Source organism: Pezoporus occidentalis, unplaced genomic scaffold (genome assembly GCF_034315485.1).
Source record: "Pezoporus occidentalis ecotype Australia unplaced genomic scaffold, CSIRO_AGI_Poc_V1 ctg296, whole genome shotgun sequence".
Lineage (NCBI taxonomy): Eukaryota > Metazoa > Chordata > Aves > Psittaciformes > Psittacidae > Pezoporus > Pezoporus occidentalis.
In genome coordinates, this window is record NW_026914896.1 from 428434 (window position 1) to 451704 (window position 23271).

Consider the following 23271-nt stretch of genomic DNA (forward strand, 5'->3'; position numbering starts at 1 on the left):
TGACCATGCTGGTGGAGGCCATGGACCTCACAGCAGCACTGAAGCCACACTCCTGCCTTACCCATGCCATCTGTTCCGTAGGGATTTGTACAGAGCATAGGACCAGAGGACACAATAGGCAGGGATGGACACGCATGACACGGGCCAGGGTGCTGCCCAGGGCCCACTGAGGTACACTCACCTTGGCCATGGTACTCGGCTTCCCCTGCAGCCCCACGTGCTGCTCTCACCCTCCCAGCTCAGCTTTTGTTGGGTGGAGCAGGGGGTAAAGGGACAGGCTGTGAAAGCAAAGCTGCTCCTGGAACCCTTGAAAATGCAGACAAACACTAGTGATATGCTCAGATCTTTATTAGGTGGAGGAAGGGGTAGAAAGAAATGAAACATTCACCGCACTGGTGTAGGACAAGAAGGACTAGGAGTTGCCTCCATAAGGGTCTCTGTTTTATAAAAGTGGGAGGGATAGGTGAAGTTTTCATCCAGTAGCTCTGGCTTTCCTGGGCAGGGTGGCTCAGGGCAAAAAGAGGTACAAGACAGAGCTTATACTTTAAGAAACCGCTACCCAGTTTTTGCCTCTAATGATGCAAAGGAGGTTCCAGGACACACTGAGCCATCCACAGTCTCTTGCTAGAGAAACAGAATTAAAAAAAAAAACAACCAACCAACCAAACAAACCCTAAAACAAACCAAAAAGGGAAACCTTTTTATTTTTATTGTTTAAAAAAAAAATAAAAATAATAATGTGAGGCTGCAGCTCAGGGCCACAGTGACCAAACTGCCCAAGGGCTTCATCTTCCACAGCAGGAGGGAGGCGGAAGACAAAGGGGAAGGCCCATAAAACATGTTTTTTCTGTTCTTTTTCCCCACCCCTCTCACCCCGTTTAAATGATAGCTATATTGGGGGCTGAAGGGAGAAATCAAAGCAACAGGGGCACATCTTGATTTCTTTGGGTGGAAAGGAGCAGGCCTCCTTATTTGCCTGAATTTAGAACTGCATTAAATAAATGGGCTCCAGCTCACAAAAAAAGAAAAAAAAAAACAAAACCAGAAAACCAAAAACAAAACAAAACAAAACAAAAAAAAACAAAATGGTACAGTTTGTCATTGACAGAGTTATAAAGTCCATAGAGCTTGAAGAAAGAACAAGAAAGGATGGCCTGGTACAGATGGGAAATGGATAATTATTTTTCCTACAAAGAAAAAAAAAAATGGCTGCAAGATGCAAAAAACCCACATTTAGGCTCTATTACATTTACAAATACATACATAAATATATTACATACAACAGTAACTCAAAGAGGAAGCAGGTGAGTCACACAGAGGATGGATGGATGGCTGCAGTTCTCCCCACACAGACGTTTGGCTGAGCAGTTACTTCTCCTAATAAATCCAGGAATGGGCTTCGGTTTTTTGACTTTTTTCTCTTTTCTTTCATTTTCCTTTGTTTCTTTTTCTCCTCCTCTCCTTCCACTCTCTCCCTCCTCCCCAGTGTCGGATTTAGTTTGTCCAGTACGGAGAAGTGCCATAGGCGGTTTTGGTAGCCTGAGACTTTTGCTGCATGGTGCTGGGTTGGTTGCGTTGGCCAGATCCACCCTAGAAACAGGCAACGAAGGAGGTAAGAGGCATCAGCTAACATAGAAAGTAGAGCCCATGTGAACATTACCAGAGGAGCTGCCACCCCAGGGGACAGCCCTAGTGCCCACCAGTGCAGCAATGCTCCCCCTGAACTGACCCGTTGCTGCCCTGCATCTCTGTGTCTCACAATCCAGGATGAGCAGCCACAGAGACACCGAAGCAGATCACATGGATGCACCATTCCAGGGCCTTCCATCCAAGTCAGGTTTAAGCACAAGGAAGGAGAGGAGCAGGAGTGGGGACAGCAAAGGCACTCCCTCTCTCAAGGTGAACAGAGGTGGTGCACCAGCCAAGGACATCACACACACACAGCAAGAAGTAATTTCCTATTTCTGGACTCTAAGGCAGGACACTCTGTTTTTTCAGGGAACCTTAATAGTGACGAAAGGAAACGCATGCGCTGGTGAAACCAAATCAGAGCTGATATGCAACCTGCAAGGGGATGCTGAACTTTATCCCCTAGGGCTACCGTACAAGTGCTCATGATCTACTCCTGGGCCAGCTGAGGCTGGCAGGGACCTCTTGAGGTGTCTTGCCCAACCCCTGAGCCTCCTGTTCTCCAGCCTCAACAGTCCCAGCTCTCCCAGCCTTTCCTCACAGGAGAGATGCTGCAGTCAGTGGTTTCACCGTCTTTGTGGATCTATGCCGGACTTTTCTCAGCGTGTCCATGTCTCTCTCATACTGAGGACCCCAGAATGGGACACGACACTCCAGCTGTAGCCTCACCAGCGCTGATCAGCTCCCTTAACCTGCTGGCAATGCTTTCCCTAATGCAGTCCAGGATCACACTGTCCTTCTTTAGGGTAAGGACATGAAGTTCCCCTAGCTCAGCTTCATGAGGCTCCCTCTCCAACCTGGTCAACAGCATCAAGTTTGTCAATATGCAATCACTGTCATTCCCTTTTCCCAATGAGCAAAGCAAGGATTCAGAGGGAAGCCAACCCCCACTAAGCCCTCCTGGGATGTGGGGAGAGCAATCTGTCCTCAAGCATGCTGTAGAAGCAAGAAGGGTCAAACTCACCTGCCCGTCTTGCTGAAGATGGTGATGCAGCAACTGGGAATGAGGCTGCTGATGTGCAGGGAGGATATGGAGAAACGGGGCTGGAGCATAACCCGGGGCAGCACCAGGGTTCAGGGGCCCAGTCGATCCAAGAGCAGAGGGCAGGCTGAAAGGAGGTGGTGTGCCAGCATGGAATCCCTGCTTGTCAAATGTCTGCACGGGAGGCGACGGGAACAGTGTCAGAGACTGGTATGAGCAGCCCCACAGTGTCCAGGTAAGAAAAGAACAGCCCAAACACATCACCTTAACCTTTCACCAACCCCATGAGCAAGCCAAGTTACATTAAATACTTGCAAGCACTTAGGCGGAGTAATTCAGGAGTTTCAGCTCCTGTTCTCACCCATACTTCTGCACTAATGTCTCCAGTATTTTATTTCTATTTCCACAGCTATTGTGTTCCTTTTTTCATCAACCTCTTCTCACTCAGTGGGACACAGGATGGCAGCAGCTGCCTGAAATCAGTCCTTCACACATCACAGGGGCTCAGCCCTGACCTACCACAGCAGCCCAACAAAAATGCAAGAACAACTTGCAGTAAGATTTTCCTTCCCTGGCCCCTGGTAAGCATGTAGCTGAGAGATGGCTTCTTATTTGTAAGCATGGTTCACATCCAGACGCTAATTACCCTGGCTGAAGGTGCAGACAGGAGAAAACAGGAGCTGGACATAAGCCCACCACACTTTGTCAAAGCCCTTCCTGCCTTCCCTGGGAAGCTGCATGCTGTGTATGGCCACAGGATGTCATGGCGCAAGGGCCCTCGGGTGTTTGAGGTAGTGCTGTGCATGGCAGTGGGGCGGGAACTAGATGATCTTAAGGTCCTTTCCAACCCAAATCATTCTGTGATTCTATGACTTATGTGCCAGCAGCTGCTGTCAGGAGCTGACAGGGCAGAAACAGTGGGACAGAAGGTGAGACTCCACTCCAACAGCAAACAGAACCAGAAATGCCATGGCCTGCTGACCCTGAAATCCTGTGAACAGGAGGGGACCATGAGCCTGGGCTCAGGCCATGCGGGAGGAGAGCACACCGTTGCTCACCTGAGTCTTGTTATAGACTGAGCCACTGATATCAGGCACACCTGTGTTACTTGAGGTCACTGAAACACCTGGAAAACAAGAAACAAGCCACCAACAATGAGAAAGTCAAACACACCCAGCACGAGCCAATGCTTTGCTGCTGGCACCTCTGGTGGTCACAGCAGGTGCACCTTTACTCCATGCACCATGCTGCTGCTGCTGCTGCCCAGCCCTGGGGGACCCTTCTGCTCTCTGACCTCATATGGGAACAGAAGAAAAGGCTTGGCTCCTCACTCCTGCTGCAGAGTGGGAACCCAACCCACTGGGATAAATCACAGTCCAGTAGTCACTGCTTGGGTTCAAAGCACTTCGCAGGCAGCAGGTGGCTGCAACAAACACTCATATAAACTCACAAAAAGCCAACTTTCCCCTAGAATGAGGGATGCATTTGGCTCTACTGCAGCATTCAAGAGCTTTCCAGTAGTATGCTGAGCAGTGAGACTCAGCAACTGCTACACATTTGAGTCCTTTGTCCTTTCACATCCTGCAGAAGGGTGAGGTCTGCAATACCCTTCTGATCCAGGCTGGCTTCCACCAGGACCAGCTGCTGCCACAACAGGCTCAGAAACACGCACTTACCAGCAAGGTGGCTCTCAAACCAGGCATGTATTCACAGTCTTATAAAGACTGTCTCCAATTATTCCACTTGGATCAGAATAAAACCAGTGGTTCCTTTGGCCAGTGAATCAGAGGACTGGACTTGGAGGGCCTGCACTGCTCTAAGGTTGGCCCCTTCTCAGGAAAAGGGGGCTCCTTTTTGGATTGCTCCTCCACAGAGGAGAGTGTGATCATTGGCTGAAGACAGTCCAGTTGGTGTTTCAAATGCACAGCAAATGCTTGGTATTTGCTTAAGCCCAGAGATGAACTAGTTAGTGCTAAGCAGTTCAGTAAACATTTCTCAGGTCCAACCAGCGTGTGCAGAATAAAGCTTTCACGTAAGCTGTATAAATTCTTCAGCCTTTACAGTCAGAAAGGAAACATTTCCAGGCATGATACAATGCAATGAGTTAACAGGGTGTATGCACAGCAGCTGAAACAACAGCCCAGATGTGTGAACTGCCCTGATTGCCCCTAACACACAGCTGTCTTAGGTGCCTACCAAGAAACTCAAAATCTAGTCTTCATTTGGCAGAGGACCATTTCAGCAGCAGCATCCAGCTGCTTAGGCTTCCAAAGCACAGCACTGCTGCAGGACCACTATTCTTCAGCAAAGTAAACTTTCGCAGTGGAAACAGTTCACCATGTCTCCCGTGTATAATAGAGGACAAAGCTGCACATCAGCCACACAGATCCTTACACAAAGTTCAGCCACGAGGTTTAGAAGGAACAACTGGGCCATTAAAAAAGCATTTTGTATACGGGAGATGGAGAAACAGCTTGGATCATGACCCTGTTTAGAGCTGGCTGCTGTGTTGACGGCACAGCACTGGGAATCGGCCCTGCTAAGTCACACTGAAGATCAATCTCAAGTCTCATGTGTTACCTTTCCCAGGTCCAGTGCCAGCAGATTTGTTTTGTGCTTGAGATGACCCACTGTAGCCTCCTTTGCTGTAATCTCCAGCTGCCGTTCCCTGCGTTAAGTCATCATAGCCTGCCGGTGTGTACAAGACAAGGTGTTAGTGTGCAAGCAGCTGGGCAGGCACCCACGTGAGAGGCGCAGTGGTAAGCATACCTGCCCCATAGCCATGCTGCCCATAGCCACTCGCTTGCTGGAAAGGAGTCGACGCGGTGTTCAGGTTGACTCCATGCTGTTTTGCAGATGCTGGAGGTACCTGGACAGAGGAAGGGAACAAAAAGCCCTGTCACCTGAGGAACAGCACAAAAAACACAAGCTGCCTCTGCCATCTAGTGGGGAAGGCACCTCCACCTCCTGGAAAATTTAATATGGAGCTGGGAGCACTGGGATGCCATGGGACCTGGCACTTATGCTTCCAGAAGTAACTATCTATAGTGGATTAGTACAAGCTAGAGCCATCCCTCTGACTGCAGTGTAACCATATCTCACACCAGGCTGCTTATTTCTTTCATACTCTTAAGGTAAACAGCAAATTCTTACCCACAAACACATGAAGCAGCAACCACAGTGCCCTCCCCCCAGAACCAAACAAAACAACAATTCCTGCCTGAGGCGGTTTCATAAGGCACTGTCCTACAGGGCCCAAAACCAGAATCACCTAGTCTTCCTGCCTGGAACATCACCTTTTCCCAAATAACCTTCTTCCACTGAAACTACCAGTACAGTGCTCTGACTTAATGGGGTCCCCTCTGACCTTGAAAGGATTTCCTAGGCACTCCAAGCTAACTGGAGCTTTGGGTCTCCTTTGGACTCTCCAGAGACTGGTAAGAGCTTTCAGGATCACCGAGTCAATGAGCTGTAACTTCTGCTATTTGCAGTAACCTGTGCAAGAGTCCGTGAGTTCTGCATTTTAAATTTCCTGCTCTCCTGTGGAAGGGACGGAAACTGGTTTCTCAAGCTTGCATGTTTTTGGAGATGCCTGGAAGGCTGGGGAAGATAATGCTACATACCATTTTCATGAGAATCCACCTGAGTACTGGATGCACTTCTAGGGTCTCCAGTACAAGAGAGAGAGATGGAACTATCAAAGCAGGTCTAGAGAAGGGCCACAAAAATGCTCAGAGGGCTGGTGAACCTCTGCTATGAAGACAGGCTGAGAGAGCTAGGGTTGTTCAGCCTGGAGAAGAGAAGGCTCTGGGGATAACTTATTGAGACCCTTCAATACTTAAAGGGGGCTTATAGGAAAGATGGAGAAAAATTTTCTACCAGGTCCTGTACTGACAGGACAAAGGGCAATGGTTTTAAACTGAAAAAAAGGAGGTTTAAATTGGACATAAGGAAGGTATTTTTTATGACAAGGGTGGTGAGGCACTGGCACAGGTTGCCCAGCAAAGCTGTGGCTGCCCCATCCCTGGCAGTGTTCAAGGCCAGATGAGGCAGGGCTTTGAGTAACCTGATCTAGTGAAGATGTCCCTGCTCATTGCTGGGCAGCTGGATCAAATGATCTTCAAAGGTCCCTTCTCACACAAACTATGATTCCAGGATGTAGACAGTTTGGGCTGGAGAGAGCAAAACCAGAGAGGCACGAAACGAGGGTTACAGCTTAGGCTGTCACACTTACAAACATGGTTGGCCCATACTGGAATGCACTGGGTACACCGGGCACACCAGCATAGTAAGGTAACCCAGTGTAGCTGTACCCTGGGGGCAGGGTCGGGTTGAGGAAGGGCTGCTGAGTCGTGTGGTGAGTCTGTGTCTGGTTCTGCTGTGGCTGGGCAAGCGTGGTCGCCGGAGCAGGGGAGGCAGAATCCCCACGGCCAAATTTCGTTACGTCACCTGCAAAAGAAGGAACTGATCAGAAAAGCTATCCAAGCTACTCCGAAAGTGGAGGACTCACTCCTCTGAATACAAGCAGACCACTAAAGAATAGAGCACATCCTACACTTGAAAGCCAGCAGTTGTTCAGGGGAAGCACTCTCCTGGTCTCTCTTTCTGACGGCCACAAGGACATTGCCTATTTGCGGCACTGAACTCTGTGCTGTGGCTAATCCACTGATAAAGTGGAGATAACCAATACTTACCTATCTCACATGGTCTGAGCAGACTCACTGCTATCAGATCATTGCAATAAAACATGCTAAAAGCAGGAAGTATGGTAAATAGCCAAAAGGCAAATGGTTGTTGGGTTAAAGTGTGACTTTCCTGGAGGTTAAATTGATTAGCTAGGCTTCATGGGCTGAAAGCAAGTTAGAATTTACAGGCAGTGATGGGTATATTTTTGTCAATGTCTGTTTATTTGTCAAGCATGACTAGTTAAGATGTCTGGTTCCTCACACCACCAAAGTTCTGGAGACAGTAGCTGAAGGCCAGGAAAGCAAGGCTTGCATCGTGGGCCACCTTATTGAAGAAGTAGGAAGGGAAATTCGGTTAAAAACCCAAAAGCAGACTCCTGAGAGAAGTGATTATGAAGCAGAAAACTCTTGAACACCTGCATTTTCTGGCAGCCTACAGAACAGCACGCCCACATCTCTTTTAGGGAGGTTACATACATCAATCACATTATCTCATTCTTAGCCAGTACTCCTTTTTGTTGGTTACCAACAAGTATGACAACACTTAACACTGTCAATATAGGAACTGTACTATGTATAACTACACTTATAAGTTGCAATCTGGTCGCAGTAGATGAAAACCATGGGATGAAAATCCTGGATGGCACTAATGTCATCTCTGCACACCAGTAAGAGGAGCAAGAGAAGGAATGAGTAAGGGCTTCTTAAAACCACATGCTTTTGCGAATGAAATCCCTTAGATTTGGAGAGGGTGAGGGACAGCCTGCTACATGGGAACATAACAGCGCTAAAATAGCAGCAACGAAGCATGGGTTGCTGCTGAGAAGAGTCTATTCCAGTGCCAAAAAAAGGAAGGCAAGCCAGTTGAATTTTGAGAAGAATGATTAAGCTATGGAATATCTTTCAAGCACCTGTATGTGCTCAGGAAGGGCACCAGATGGCACAGCGTTTACACTCATAACAATTCTACGCTTGTTCTCAAAGGCTATCCAGCTCATTCCCATAAGTCACATATGAATTGCTGACCAAACCCATGAAGAAACATCAATGTCAGGGTTGAGAGGGAGATGCTCACTTCTGTTTGTCTAGTTTGGACTGACGGTTTTAACTGCTTACAATAGGCAAAAACAACTGCTCTTTCACCAATGGCAGGATGACCTGCATCTAGAAACCAGCACATCTCACTTACCATCCTCATCTTTAAACAGCACTCACCTGAGTATGGATTGTTAGCAAGGCTCCCATCTCTGCCTGTCAAGGTTGCTGGAGCAGGGAATGTAATTCCATAGTAATCCTTGGAAAGAGACAACATCGCTTATTAATAGTTGAAACCATATCAAAGATGGACAGCTCTTATGAATCCTGCATTGTAATTGTAAGAAAGAGGTTTGTCAAGACAGAGGTTTGAGCAGAAGGTGACCTTATCGCTTACAGCAGAGCTTTAGATTAACCTGCATCCTCAACTTCAAAATAAACCTACTTTCTGATGTTTTTAGCATTGTGTAACAAATACTTCATCCTTAACAGTAAGCTAAAGACAACAACCACACACTTCTCCCTCCCAACCCTCAGCTCTGAGCTGTTACATTCCAGTGAGAAGACTCTTCCAGTACCTGGAAGAACAACAGACCATCAGGAGCCAAAGACCTGGGATGTAGCCTAAAGGTTTGACCCTTGTGCCATACCCTATTTTCTAAAAGCGAAAAAATCAGCTGGAAAACAGTACAAACATTTGAAAACAAGCCAAAAAAAAAAAAAAAAAAAGAGGAAAATAGTAAAAAGAGTTACTACCAGGTGACTGGGAAATTTATTTAAACTATGTTTCAGGAGAACTGTCCTGGGTTCAGCAGTAGCAGTCATTTTTTCCTTCTTAGTAGCTGGTGCAGTGCTGTGGTTTTGACTTTCAGCCTGAGAACAATGCTGATAACACCGATGGTTTTAGTTGCTGCTCAGTAATGTTTACTCTGACCAAGGACTTTCTGAGCCTCATGCTCTGCCAGGGAAGAGGGGAAGCTGGGAGGAAGCAGAGACAGGACACCTGACCCAAACTAGCCAAAGGGGTATTCCATACCACAGCACATCATGCCCCGTATATAAACCAGGGGGCAGTTACCCAGAAGGGCCAGATCACTGCTCAGGTCGGGCTGGGTATAGGTCAGTGTGTGGTGAGCAGTTGTATTCCCTTGTTATTTCCCTTATCATTATCATTATTGGTGGTAGCAGTAGTGGTTTGTGTTATACCTTAGTTACTGGACTGCTCTTATCTCAGCCTGTGGTTACATTCTTTTGATTCTCCTCCCCATCCCTCTGGGAGCGGGGGGAGGAAGGGGGGCAGTGAGCGAGTGGCTGCATGGTTTTGAGTTACCAGCTGGGTTTAAACCACAACAAGAACTCTCCAAAGTGGGATGTGCAAGACAATCCATTGGGGTGCATGAAGAAATTGTGTTTGGTACCGTTAGTAAAATAAAACAACGTAATGAAAAAAAATAGTGCTTGTTTAACCTTAAATCCTTTTTTAACTTTTATTTTTGTGTATGCTTTATAACAGTCAGATTAGCACAGTATCATATGTATGTAATTCAGAAATAAAAATATATTGGGGATGAGTGCTCAGAAATTTATAACTGATGGGGTGTGCAATCAAAAAAGGTGCAGACCACTGCCTTAGATCATTCTTCTAGGTCTTCTACAGGAAAGTAAGACAGGCTTACCCTAGAAAGCCTGCACTCCAAGATCACAGCACATGTCAGCAAAAATGAAGTGGCATTTTGCCTCAATTTGGGAGAAAAAGAGAAAAGTTAGCCCTTTGCTACGGGGCTAGTACTCTACTATGCATTTTTCCTTTTAATTCTTACTGTTTACTCCTCATCACCTCTGATACGTTGAGATATAACCATTTCCACACATCTCCAACACTGAAAATCACAGAATGGTTTGGGTTGTAAAGGACCTTAAAGCTCATCCAGTTCCAATCCCCTGCCACATGCAGGGACACCTTCCACTAGACCAGGTTGCTCCAAGCCACATCCAGCCTGGCCTGGAACACTGCCAGGGATGGGGCAGCCACAGCTTCTCTGGGCAACCTGTGCCAGGATCCCACCACTCTCATAGTGAAGAATTTCTTCCTCATGTCTAATCTCAATCTCTTCTCTGTCAGGTTAAGGCCATTCCCCCTTGTCCTGTCACTACATGCCTTTGTAAAAAGCTGACTCTAGGTTTCTTGTATAGTGCCTTTAGGCACTGGAGCTGCTCTAAGGTCTCCCTGGAGCCTTCTCTTTTCCAGGCTGAACCAGCCCAGCTCTCTCAGCCTGTCTCCAGCGCAGAGCTGCTCCAGCCCTCAGAGAATCTCCATGGCCTCATCTGGACTTGCTCAAGCAGGTATATGCCCCTCTTGTGATGGGGGCCCCAGAACGGCACCTAGTATTCCAAGTGAGGTCTCACAAGAGCACAGTAAAGGGGCAGAATCACATCCTTCGACCTGCTGGTCATGCTCCTTTTGATGCAGCCCAGCATGCTGCTGGTTTCTGAGCTGCAAGCGCACACTGCCCAGTCATGTGGAGCTTCTTGTCATTCAACACTCCCAGGTCCTTCTCCTCAGGCTGCTCTCAATCCATTCTCCACCCACCTTGTATTTGTGCTTGGGATTGCCCCAACCCAAGGAAGAATATTCTCTTCCTTCATACCTGCCTCTACAAATTCCCTGGCACCTCAAATGCTCTCTCACAGTTGACAGCACCTTCCACCTTTCTGTATTTCTGTGCCTCACCTCCATTTCCTACACCCTATCCTCCATCACTGAACGAAATATTCCAACAAAGACTAAGTATTACAGGTGCTTTCTGTAACTTGAAACAGTGCCATATTTCATCATCCTTTCATTGCCAGGTAATTCCACCTAATCAACTCTGGCAAAAAACATTCAATAAAGTACAACCAAATTAACATTAGAAGTCTTAAAGCACCACTCCCATTTCATTCCAAGGAAAAAGTCAACAAAAACAGAATGTGAGAATACATCTGAGCAGGATTCAGTGGAGAGGGACTCTTCATCAGGGACTGTAGCTATAGACAAGGGGTGATGGGTTTAAACTTAAACAGGCAAAGTTCAAGTTAGATATAAGGAAGAAGTTCTTTACTGTGAGGGTGGTGAGGCACAGGCACAGGTTGCCCGAAGAAGTGGTAAATGCCCCATCCCTGGCAGTGTTCCAGGCCAGGTTGGACAGAGCCTTGGGGCAACATGGTCTAGTGTGAGACATCCCTGGCTGTGGCAGGGGGTTGGAACCAGATGATCTTGAGGAACTTTCCAACCCAAACCATTCTATGATTCTGTGATATGAACTGGAAATGACACACTAGCATTCTTTGCCTATATAAACTGGACAAAATATAACCAAACCCTCGTGAGAACAGGGTCTAAGGATTGCAACTATTTCCACTGTCCCTCAGGTGGGGGAAAACCACCTGACAAATATTCCCACCTGCTCCTGCAACATCTAATGTTGTCTAATTTCTACAGTAAATTCAAAATGTAATAATCCCCCCCCCCCCCCCCCATCTAGAAATCACAACCACTACATGAATAGCTGAAAAATAGCATTTATGCATTTGTTTGTAAATATCAACATGCTGAAGAGAAATAGACTGGGAAATGTAAAAACTGAAACTGACAGATGACCACAGAAATATTCTGTGAGATATTTGCAGAGAGGAGAAACTCCTCCGCAGCAAGGCTGTAGATGTAATAGTGAAAGGAAAAGGAAACAGAAAGGAAAAGGAAAAAAAAAAAAAAGAGAAAGTAGACTGACACATTAAAAATATTTCCAATAAAAAAAGGAAAACCTGTATTAACTCATACAAACAAATAGAAAAAAAATGAAATAAGAGAAATTGATATGGATAGGCAGAGAGACTTGAAAATAAAAGCAAAGAAGGATAATGAACAAAACAGACAAAAAGGAAATCCTGAAGGCAACCCAAAATCCACATTTTCATGTCCCCTGCTGAACCATAACAGCACAGCAGCTTGGGACCCCTCTGCACCCCAACAACATTCATGGGAAAGAACCAGCTCCCCCTTCCCTTCCTTAGAGCAGGGCAAACCCCTGCTCAGACTTTTGACAAGTACAAAAAAAAAAAAGCCCTAAGGAAAAACTAAACAGAAAGCAAAACTGAAAATGGAACTAGGGAAATCCTGTCTAGAGAATGGTGATGATGAATGGAAAGTGGTGCCATATATAAAGCTGCCACCTGGCAGAACCCCCAGCACAGTGCCAACCAGCACCACCACCGAGACGCGGCACGCTCCTGCCCAGCACCCCCCAGCCAGCACCCACAGCCCCACCATGCCTACGCCCGCAACCCCACAGCCCCGCCTGGGCTGCGGCGCCCCGGCGCTCCTGCTCCTCTTGACGGCTCTCGCCACCGGCCTCGCCTGCCACCACCGGCCTGCCCGCGATGACACCTTCCCCTGGCGCAGCCTCCAGCTCCTCCAGGCCATGGCTCCCAGCCCCACACCGCCCTGCCAACACCAGCAGGCGCCCCTCTTCCCCGACACCCTCCTGCACATCAGCCACCCGCAGCAAGCCGCCGCCACCGCCCTCCGCATCCTCCAGCACCTCTTCCACACCCTCAGCAGCCGCAGCACCCCCCAGCACTGGCACAACGAGCCACGCCACCAGCTCCTCAGCAGCCTCAATCATTACATCCACCACCTGGAGCACTGCCTGTCAGGCAATGTCAGACGCTTTCGAAGCCGAGGACCCCACAACCTGCTGCTCATGATCAACAAATACATCCATGGCATCAATGGCTACCTCCATGCCCACAGCTACAGCGCCTGCGCCTGGGACCACGTTCGCCTCGAAGCTCACTCCTTGTTCCAACACTTGGACAAACTCTTCCGGCGAATGAAAAGCTGATTTGCTCCCACGCTCTGCCAACCCCGGCACCAAATGCCTGTCCTCAGCCAACGTCGGTGGCCATGGGCTGGGATTGATCTGGGTTGCCAGAGCTCCTCCAGGCAGGATGGGCATGACCACATTGAGGCTAAAGCTGGGCTGTGGGACAGCCGCACTGCTCATACTGCTGGCGAGGCAGGAGGGGATTGCTGTGCTGCATGCCTATGGACGAGGGGATGGGAGAGGGGTGATATTTATTACCTATGGAGATATCCAGACTATCCAGGCTGTGACCTCCACTGATGGAGGGGGAGGTCCCCATGGACAATGAGAGACTCTTGCAAAAATGAAAGAACTCTTATTTATATATTTATTTAGCTGACCATGGGTTATTTATTTATTTATTTTTGTCCTTCTTGCAAATAAAGATTTTTTGTAAAAACAAAAAAGAAGGAAAAAGAGGTGGTCATCATGCATGTACCTGATAAGCAAAGACAGGGAATCTCCAGCCAGGCAGGGATGAGTCTCCCTCCTGCAGCCCAGCCCCCCAGTACCTCCTGCCCTGGCCAAAGGCTCCAAACAGCAACCTACTTTCAGTGACCCACCATGGTCCTTCAAGCCCATAGGCATCTCCTGCTGATGCCAGACCCTGGGAGCACATGCTTGCCCAGATGACATGATGCCTGCCCTGCGTGCACCTCCTCTCCCATCACCCACCTTCTTCCTTCCCAACCCTTTCCCCCTACTAAAACATGATAGTCTCTTCCCAACAACGACCCTATCACAAACCACCCCACAGCAATGCCTAAGTACTGCTAGGTGCACCAAGCAGAGTAACACGAACAAGATGCACCTGAAAAAGGCATGGAGGGGACCCACCAAAGCCTGTGACATTTTGACAAGGAACAGCATACCAGCACTGCAAACCCCCCACAAAAGCATAAATACAAGCTTGGCAGAGAATAGATTGAGAGCAGCCCTGAGGAAAAAGACTTGGGGGTGTTGGTTGATGAGAAGCACAATATGACCAACATGCTCAACATGGGGAGCGTGTGCTTACAGCCCAGTAACAAACCCTATATGCTGCGCTGCATCAAAAGGAACATGACCAGCAGGTCAAGGGAGGGGATCTTGCCCCTTTGCTCTGCTCTCGTGACAACCCCCTGCTGTCTTGCATCCAGGTCTGGGGCAACGACACAAGAGGGGAATGGAGCTGCTTGAGCGAGTCCAGAGGAGGCCATGGAAATTCTCTGAGAGCTGGAGCAGCTCTGCTCTGGAGCCAGGCTGAGAGAGCTGGGCTTGCTCAGCCTGGAGAAGAGAAGGCTCCAAGGAGACCTTGGAGCAGCTTCCAGTGCCTAAAGGTGCTACAAGAAACCTGGAGATGGGATTTTTACTAAGGCCTTTAGGGATGAAGGCGAATGGCTTTAAACTGAGAGTGAGGAGACTGAGATTAGACATGAGGACGAAATTCTTCACTATGAGAGTGCTGGGACCCTGGCACAGGTTACCCAAGGAAGCTATGGCTGTCAAATCCCTGCCAGTGTTCAAGGCCAGGTTGGACACAGGGGCTTGGAGCAAGCTGCTCCAGTGGAAGATGTTGGGGTTGGAGCTGGAGGAGCTTTAAGGTCCCTTTCAAACCTAAACATTCTGCGATTCTATGAACATGAGAAAAGAGATCAGGAAAGTTGCGAGATGGCCATTCCTGGAGATATACGCAAAAGCATCACTGGAAAACCCAACAGCAACCTCCTCTGATAAGACCTCTCCTCAGAACAAGGATGCACTAAGGACCCTCCAGAGAAAAATACACCACTGGAATAAAAATAAACCAACAAAAAGACATGATGCACAGAGAGAGATAAAAACAAAAACAGAAACTGAGAAGCTGCAGTAGTAACAGGGATCACATAATACAAATGCAAATCATGAAGAAAACCTAGACATTTCGGGAGAAAATCTTGTCTGTAGAGAGCATTTTGCTCCACACCACAAAAAGACACAGTGCTCAAAAAAAAATTCCTCAAAACACGCAAAACCAGAATATAAATGAATCTATTCCTGGCTGAATCTTCACAATTGTTAAAAAAACAACTGTTAAGAAAAGAGTGCTAGTCCCCCAAAACCAGGTCTTTCAAATAGGCAAAACGAAGCAAAGGCATTATAGAAGCTTCATCAATACAGTAACAGGACTCAAGTGATGAATTGAGAACCGTTTCCAGAAAGGACATCTGAACAGACGAAGATCATACAATGATAAAAAAACACATCATTTAACAAATAACAACTAACAAAAAAAAAAATCAAATGAAAACAAAGATGATAATATACCAAAAGCAAAACACCACAAACACTACTAAAACCCAACAGAAGAAAAAGGGACTTGGGCAGGAAGGGAAATCCAGCAAAAAACAACTGCAAAGAGACAGGGACAAAGAGGAAAAGCAGAAACCACAAAAAACTCACCAGCAGCACAAGCGCCCCACACGTGGCTGCCCCTGAGCTTTCCCGCCTCCACGAACCGCTACATCAAAACCCCTGCCGCCATAACCGGCACCAACCCAAACACAACCACAAAGCACGGCCAAGGACTTCCCCACCCACAGACACCCCAGAAAAGGCTCTTCCCCAGGAGCAGCACGGACCCCAGCCCAAAATGGAAACCACAACCGGCAAGCGGCCGCAAGCGGAAAGCGAGGAAGGGGAAGCCGCGGTGGCACCACATAAAGCTGCCACCCGGCAGAACCCCCAGCACAGCGCCCACCCGCACCACCACCGAGACGCGGCACGCTCCTGCCCAGCACCCCCCAGCCAGCACCCACAGCCCCACCATGCCTACGCCCGCAACCCCACAGCCCCGCCTGGGCTGCGGCGCCCCGGCGCTCCTGCTCCTCTTGACGGCTCTCGCCACCGGCCTCGCCTGCCACCACCGGCCTGCCCGCGATGACACCTTCCCCTGGCGCAGCCTCCAGCTCCTCCAGGCCATGGCTCCCAGCCCCACACCGCCCTGCCAACACCAGCAGGCGCCCCTCTTCCCCGACACCCTCCTGCACATCAGCCACCCGCAGCAAGCCGCCGCCACCGCCCTCCGCATCCTCCAGCACCTCTTCCACACCCTCAGCAGCCCCAGCACCCCCCAGCACTGGCACAACGAGCCACGCCACCAGCTCCTCAACAGCCTCCAGCACCGCATCCAGCGCCTCCAGCACTGCCTGACGGACAACGCCACGCTCTTCCCGGGACAAGGGCCTCGCAGCCCGCTGCTCACCGTCAACAAATACTTCCGACACATCCAGGACTTCCTGCGCACCCACAACCACAGCGCCTGCGCCTGGGACCACGTCCGCCTCGAAGCTCGCCTCTGCTTCCAGCACCTGCACAACCTCACCCGCACCGTGCCCAATTAGCCCAGCGACCCCACGCTCCCGCACCGCCCCGACACCAGCAACACCGGGGCAGCGCCCGCGCGCACCCGCCTCGGGCCTACAGCACCCTCCGACACAGCCGCGGCAAGAGACGCCCTGACCCCGCGCCTCTCCTGCGCCCGCTGCTCCCCGACACCCCTGCTCTATTTATTGGCACACGATGCCACCTATTTATTCACCTATTTATTCACACCAAATAAAGACCTCTTGACGAAACCCGCCACTGCGTCTCTTCTCACAAGCGCACCAACCTCTGCTTGGTCTGTGGTGAAGCTCAAGATGCAGTGCCCTTAACTTGCCCTCTGAAACCTCTGTAGGTTTTTGTCTGCCCAGTTCTCCAGCCTGTGCAGATACTACTGAATGCCAGCACAGCCTTCAGATGCATCAGCCACTGCCACCAGTTTCTCATCAGCCACAAACTTGCTGAGGTGCCACTTTAGCCCTTCACTCACTGCACTGATTAAAAAGTTGAATTAGACCAGACCCCGTTTTGGTCCCCGACAACCACCACCGACTGCAGGCCTCCAATTGTATTCTACTCTGTTGATCACAGTGCTCTCAGCTCTGCCATTCAGACAGTCCTCAGCCCATCTCGCTGTCCGTTCATTTAACCTACGCTTCCTGACCTCACCTACGAGGGTTTTATTGGAGGCATTGCCAAAAGGCTTGCGGAAGTGATATGATTTAGCGTAAGGTGTCCCTGCCCACAGCAGGGGGCTTGGAACCAGATGATCTTAAGGTCCTTTCCAACCCTCATGATTCTATGATTCCATAAGTAAAGGCTGATAACATGCACTGCTCTCCCCTTGTAAACCCATCTTGCCCTGTCATTGTAAAAGGCTCTGAGTTTGGCCAAGCAAGATCTACCCTTGGTGAATCCATGCTGACCACTCCTCAGGGACTTCTTTCCTTTAACATCCTTGGTTCTGACCACCCGAAGGACCTATTCCATCACCTTTCCAGGGATGGAGATCAGAACGACCGGCTAACGGTTTCCCGCGTCCTCTTCCTTTCCCTTTCTGATGATGGAGTGACATTGGCCTTCCTTCACTCCTTGGACACCTCTCCCATTCTCCACGCGTATCCAAGGATGAGGAAGGCAGCAGAACAACATCTGCCAGCTCCCTCAGCACCTTTGGCGACATCCCCTCAGGGCCCAGGGGTTTATGGGCGTTGAGCCTGTCCAGCCTATCCATAAGTCAACTCTCTGCAACCAGGGGCTGAAAGCTTACTTTCTCTGGCCTTCATCTCTTACCTTCCTTTCCCTGCTGATATACACGAAGAAGCCCTTCTTCTTGTACTGACGTCTTTCGCAAGGCTCAGTTCCAAGTGCACCTGCGCCTTCCTCGTTCTACCTCTGCATACAGTGACAATGGTCCTTTTTGATCTCCCGGTTGGATTGCCCTCTTTTCCACCTCCAGTGATTCTTCACCACGACGGCGGTGAGACAATGTCACAGGTTACCCAGAGCACTCCTAGCCACCCCATCCCTCAAGCAAGGGCCTTTGAGCACAAAAGACATTTCAACTCACAAGGCCACCAACAACCACCTCTGATACCAATCTTCAGCACAAGAAGCCACACAGGACCTCCAGAAAAAAAGAGATCACTGAAAAAAAACATTTTACAGAAGATAGAAATGATGCACAACCAGTGATAAAAAACAAAATCGGAGAGAAACAAAGAAATGGCACAATTTACCCCAAAAGAGAATAAGCAATGATGTCATCACTGAATACAATGATGTCACCACACACAAAACAGTACCAAAACCAAAACCCCACAACCACTACTACAGCCCAACAAAAGGAAAAGGGAATTGGGCAGGAAGGGAAATCCAGCACAACACAACTGCAAAGAGACAGGGACAAAGAGGAAAAGCAGAAACCACAAAAAACTCACCAGCAGCACAAGCGCCCCACACGTGGCTGCCCCTGAGCTTTCCCGCCTCCACGAACCGCTACATCAAAACCCCTGCCGCCATAACCGGCACCAACCCAAACACAACCACAAAGCACGGCCAAGGACTTCCCCACCCACAGACACCCCAGAAAAGGCTCTTCCCCAGGAGCAGCACGGACCCCAGCCCAAAATGGAAACCACAACCGGCAAGCGGCCGCAAGCGGAAAGCGAGGAAGGGGAAGCCGCGGTGGCACCACATAAAGCTGCCACCCGGCAGAACCCCCAGCACAGCGCCCACCCGCACCACCACCGAGACGCGGCACGCTCCTGCCCAGCACCCCCCAGCCAGCACCCACAGCCCCACCATGCCTACGCCCGCAACCCCACAGCCCCGCCTGGGCTGCGGCGCCCCGGCGCTCCTGCTCCTCTTGACGGCTCTCGCCACCGGCCTCGCCTGCCACCACCGGCCTGCCCGCGATGACACCTTCCCCTGGCGCAGCCTCCAGCTCCTCCAGGCCATGGCTCCCAGCCCCACACCGCCCTGCCAACACCAGCAGGCGCCCCTCTTCCCCGACACCCTCCTGCACATCAGCCACCCGCAGCAAGCCGCCGCCACCGCCCTCCGCATCCTCCAGCACCTCTTCCACACCCTCAGCAGCCCCAGCACCCCCCAGCACTGGCACAACGAGCCACGCCACCAGCTCCTCAACAGCCTCCAGCACCGCATCCAGCGCCTCCAGCACTGCCTGACGGACAACGCCACGCTCTTCCCGGGACAAGGGCCTCGCAGCCCGCTGCTCACCGTCAACAAATACTTCCGACACATCCAGGACTTCCTGCGCACCCACAACCACAGCGCCTGCGCCTGGGACCACGTCCGCCTCGAAGCTCGCCTCTGCTTCCAGCACCTGCACAACCTCACCCGCACCGTGCCCAATTAGCCCAGCGACCCCACGCTCCCGCACCGCCCCGACACCAGCAACACCGGGGCAGCGCCCGCGCGCACCCGCCTCGGGCCTACAGCACCCTCCGACACAGCCGCGGCAAGAGACGCCCTGACCCCGCGCCTCTCCTGCGCCCGCTGCTCCCCGACACCCCTGCTCTATTTATTGGCACACGATGCCACCTATTTATTCACCTATTTATTCACACCAAATAAAGACCTCTTGACGAAACCCGCCACTGCGTCTCTTCTCACAAGCGCACCAACCTCTGCTTGGTCTGTGGTGAAGCTCAAGATGCAGTGCCCTTAACTTGCCCTCTGAAACCTCTGTAGGTTTTTGTCTGCCCAGTTCTCCAGCCTGTGCAGATACTACTGAATGCCAGCACAGCCTTCAGATGCATCAGCCACTGCCACCAGTTTCTCATCAGCCACAAACTTGCTGAGGTGTCACTTTAGCCCTTCACTCACTGCACTGATTAAAAAGTTGAATTAGACCAGACCCCGTTTTGGTCCCCGACAACCACCACCGACTGCAGGCCTCCAATTGTATTCTACTCTGTTGATCACAGTGCTCTCAGCTCTGCCATTCAGACAGTCCTCAGCCCATCTCGCTGTCCGTTCATTTAACCTACGCTTCCTGACCTCACCTACGAGGGTTTTATTGGAGGCATTGCCAAAAGGCTTGCGGAAGTGATATGAATAAGCGTAAGGTGTCCCTGCCCACAGCAGGGGGCTTGGAACCAGATGATCTTAAGGTCCTTTCCAACCCTCATGATTCTATGATTCCATAAGTAAAGGCTGATAACATGCACTGCTCTCCCCTTGTAAACCCATCTTGCCCTGTCATTGTAAAAGGCTCTGAGTTTGGCCAAGCAAGATCTACCCTTGGTGAACCCATGCTGACCACTCCTCAGGGACTTCTTTCCTTTAACATCCTTGGTTCTGACCACCCGAAGGACCTATTCCATCACCTTTCCAGGGATGGAGATCAGAACGACCGGCTAACGGTTTCCCGCGTCCTCTTCCTTTCCCTTTCTGATGATGGAGTGACATTGGCCTTCCTTCACTCCTTGGACACCTCTCCCATTCTCCACGCGTATCCAAGGATGAGGAAGGCAGCAGAACAACATCTGCCAGCTCCCTCAGCACCTTTGGCGACATCCCCTCAGGGCCCAGGGGTTTATGGGCGTTGAGCCTGTCCAGCCTATCCATAAGTCAACTCTCTGCAACCAGGGGCTGAAAGCTTACTTTCTCTGGCCTTCATCTCTTACCTTCCTTTCCCTGCTGATATACACGAAGAAGCCCTTCTTCTTGTACTGACGTCTTTCGCAAGGCTCAGTTCCAAGTGCACCTGCGCCTTCCTCGTTCTACCTCTGCATACAGTGACAATGGTCCTTTTTGATCTCCCGGTTGGATTGCCCTCTTTTCCACCTCCAGTGATTCTTCACCACGACGGCGGTGAGACAATGTCACAGGTTACCCAGAGCACTCCTAGCCACCCCATCCCTCAAGCAAGGGCCTTTGAGCACAAAAGACATTTCAACTCACAAGGCCACCAACAACCACCTCTGATACCAATCTTCAGCACAAGAAGCCACACAGGACCTCCAGAAAAAAAGAGATCACTGAAAAAAAAACATTTTACAGAAGATAGAAATGATGCACAACCAGTGATAAAAAACAAAATCGGAGAGAAACAAAGAAATGGCACAATTTACCCCAAAAGAGAATAAGCAATGATGTCATCACTGAATACAATGATGTCACCACACACAAAACAGTACCAAAACCAAAACCCCACAACCACTACTACAGCCCAACAAAAGGAAAAGGGAATTGGGCAGGAAGGGAAATCCAGCACAACACAACTGCAAAGAGACAGGGACAAAGAGGAAAAGCAGAAACCACAAAAAACTCACCAGCAGCACAAGCGCCCCACACGTGGCTGCCCCTGAGCTTTCCCGCCTCCACGAACCGCTACATCAAAACCCCTGCCGCCATAACCGGCACCAACCCAAACACAACCACAAAGCACGGCCAAGGACTTCCCCACCCACAGACACCCCAGAAAAGGCTCTTCCCCAGGAGCAGCACGGACCCCAGCCCAAAATGGAAACCACAACCGGCAAGCGGCCGCAAGCGGAAAGCGAGGAAGGGGAAGCCGCGGTGGCACCACATAAAGCTGCCACCCGGCAGAACCCCCAGCACAGCGCCCACCCGCACCACCACCGAGACGCGGCACGCTCCTGCCCAGCACCCCCCAGCCAGCACCCACAGCCCCACCATGCCTACGCCCGCAACCCCACAGCCCCGCCTGGGCTGCGGCGCCCCGGCGCTCCTGCTCCTCTTGACGGCTCTCGCCACCGGCCTCGCCTGCCACCACCGGCCTGCCCGCGATGACACCTTCCCCTGGCGCAGCCTCCAGCTCCTCCAGGCCATGGCTCCCAGCCCCACACCGCCCTGCCAACACCAGCAGGCGCCCCTCTTCCCCGACACCCTCCTGCACATCAGCCACCCGCAGCAAGCCGCCGCCACCGCCCTCCGCATCCTCCAGCACCTCTTCCACACCCTCAGCAGCCCCAGCACCCCCCAGCACTGGCACAACGAGCCACGCCACCAGCTCCTCAACAGCCTCCAGCACCGCATCCAGCGCCTCCAGCACTGCCTGACGGACAACGCCACGCTCTTCCCGGGACAAGGGCCTCGCAGCCCGCTGCTCACCGTCAACAAATACTTCCGACACATCCAGGACTTCCTGCGCACCCACAACCACAGCGCCTGCGCCTGGGACCACGTCCGCCTCGAAGCTCGCCTCTGCTTCCAGCACCTGCACAACCTCACCCGCACCGTGCCCAATTAGCCCAGCGACCCCACGCTCCCGCACCGCCCCGACACCAGCAACACCGGGGCAGCGCCCGCGCGCACCCGCCTCGGGCCTACAGCACCCTCCGACACAGCCGCGGCAAGAGACGCCCTGACCCCGCGCCTCTCCTGCGCCCGCTGCTCCCCGACACCCCTGCTCTATTTATTGGCACACGATGCCACCTATTTATTCACCTATTTATTCACACCAAATAAAGACCTCTTGACGAAACCCGCCACTGCGTCTCTTCTCACAAGCGCACCAACCTCTGCTTGGTCTGTGGTGAAGCTCAAGATGCAGTGCCCTTAACTTGCCCTCTGAAACCTCTGTAGGTTTTTGTCTGCCCAGTTCTCCAGCCTGTGCAGATACTACTGAATGCCAGCACAGCCTTCAGATGCATCAGCCACTGCCACCAGTTTCTCATCAGCCACAAACTTGCTGAGGTGTCACTTTAGCCCTTCACTCACTGCACTGATTAAAAAGTTGAATTAGACCAGACCCCGTTTTGGTCCCCGACAACCACCACCGACTGCAGGCCTCCAATTGTATTCTACTCTGTTGATCACAGTGCTCTCAGCTCTGCCATTCAGACAGTCCTCAGCCCATCTCGCTGTCCGTTCATTTAACCTACGCTTCCTGACCTCACCTACGAGGGTTTTATTGGAGGCATTGCCAAAAGGCTTGCGGAAGTGATATGATTTAGCGTAAGGTGTCCCTGCCCACAGCAGGGGGCTTGGAACCAGATGATCTTAAGGTCCTTTCCAACCCTCATGATTCTATGATTCCATAAGTAAAGGCTGATAACATGCACTGCTCTCCCCTTGTAAACCCATCTTGCCCTGTCATTGTAAAAGGCTCTGAGTTTGGCCAAGCAAGATCTACCCTTGG

At 50.8% G+C, this 23271-nt stretch overlaps 5 protein-coding genes across 16 annotated transcripts in view; 4 read left to right on the forward strand and 1 right to left on the reverse strand.

Annotated features, from left to right (window-relative positions):
* Window positions 1-1357: 1357 nt before the first annotated feature.
* UBAP2 (ubiquitin associated protein 2) overlaps window positions 1358-23271 on the reverse strand; it is a 112241-nt gene continuing 90327 nt past the window's right edge. For 11 of the 12 annotated variants that reach the window (XM_062626645.1, XM_062626644.1, XM_062626650.1 and 8 more), the window contains 7 exons: window positions 8572-8650; window positions 6906-7120; window positions 5441-5540; window positions 5252-5359; window positions 3730-3797; window positions 2654-2845; window positions 1358-1590 (listed from right to left, as the gene is read on the reverse strand). In XM_062626645.1, the coding sequence (XP_062482629.1) occupies window positions 1495-1590; window positions 2654-2845; window positions 3730-3797; window positions 5252-5359; window positions 5441-5540; window positions 6906-7120; window positions 8572-8650 (858 nt within the window). In that variant the 3' untranslated portion in view covers window positions 1358-1494. The remainder of the gene's footprint in view (window positions 1591-2653; window positions 2846-3729; window positions 3798-5251; window positions 5360-5440; window positions 5541-6905; window positions 7121-8571; window positions 8651-23271) is intronic. The other variant, XM_062626643.1, reaches the window with a different exon arrangement.
* Window positions 12492-13274, forward strand: LOC134167732 (interferon-like). Its single transcript, XM_062626666.1, has one exon. It carries the CDS (start codon window positions 12531-12533, stop codon window positions 13272-13274), a length of 744 nt encoding a protein of 247 aa, XP_062482650.1. The 5' UTR covers window positions 12492-12530.
* Window positions 15864-16724, forward strand: LOC134167717 (interferon-like). Its single transcript, XM_062626637.1, has one exon. The coding sequence runs from the start codon at window positions 16082-16084 to the stop codon at window positions 16655-16657; it is 576 nt and encodes a 191-aa protein (XP_062482621.1). The 5' UTR covers window positions 15864-16081; the 3' UTR covers window positions 16658-16724.
* On the forward strand, window positions 18725-19585 carry LOC134167718 (interferon-like). Its single transcript, XM_062626638.1, has one exon. It carries the CDS (start codon window positions 18943-18945, stop codon window positions 19516-19518), a length of 576 nt encoding a protein of 191 aa, XP_062482622.1. The 5' UTR covers window positions 18725-18942; the 3' UTR covers window positions 19519-19585.
* LOC134167733 (interferon-like) lies at window positions 21587-22447 on the forward strand. Its single transcript, XM_062626667.1, has one exon. The coding sequence runs from the start codon at window positions 21805-21807 to the stop codon at window positions 22378-22380; it is 576 nt and encodes a 191-aa protein (XP_062482651.1). The 5' UTR covers window positions 21587-21804; the 3' UTR covers window positions 22381-22447.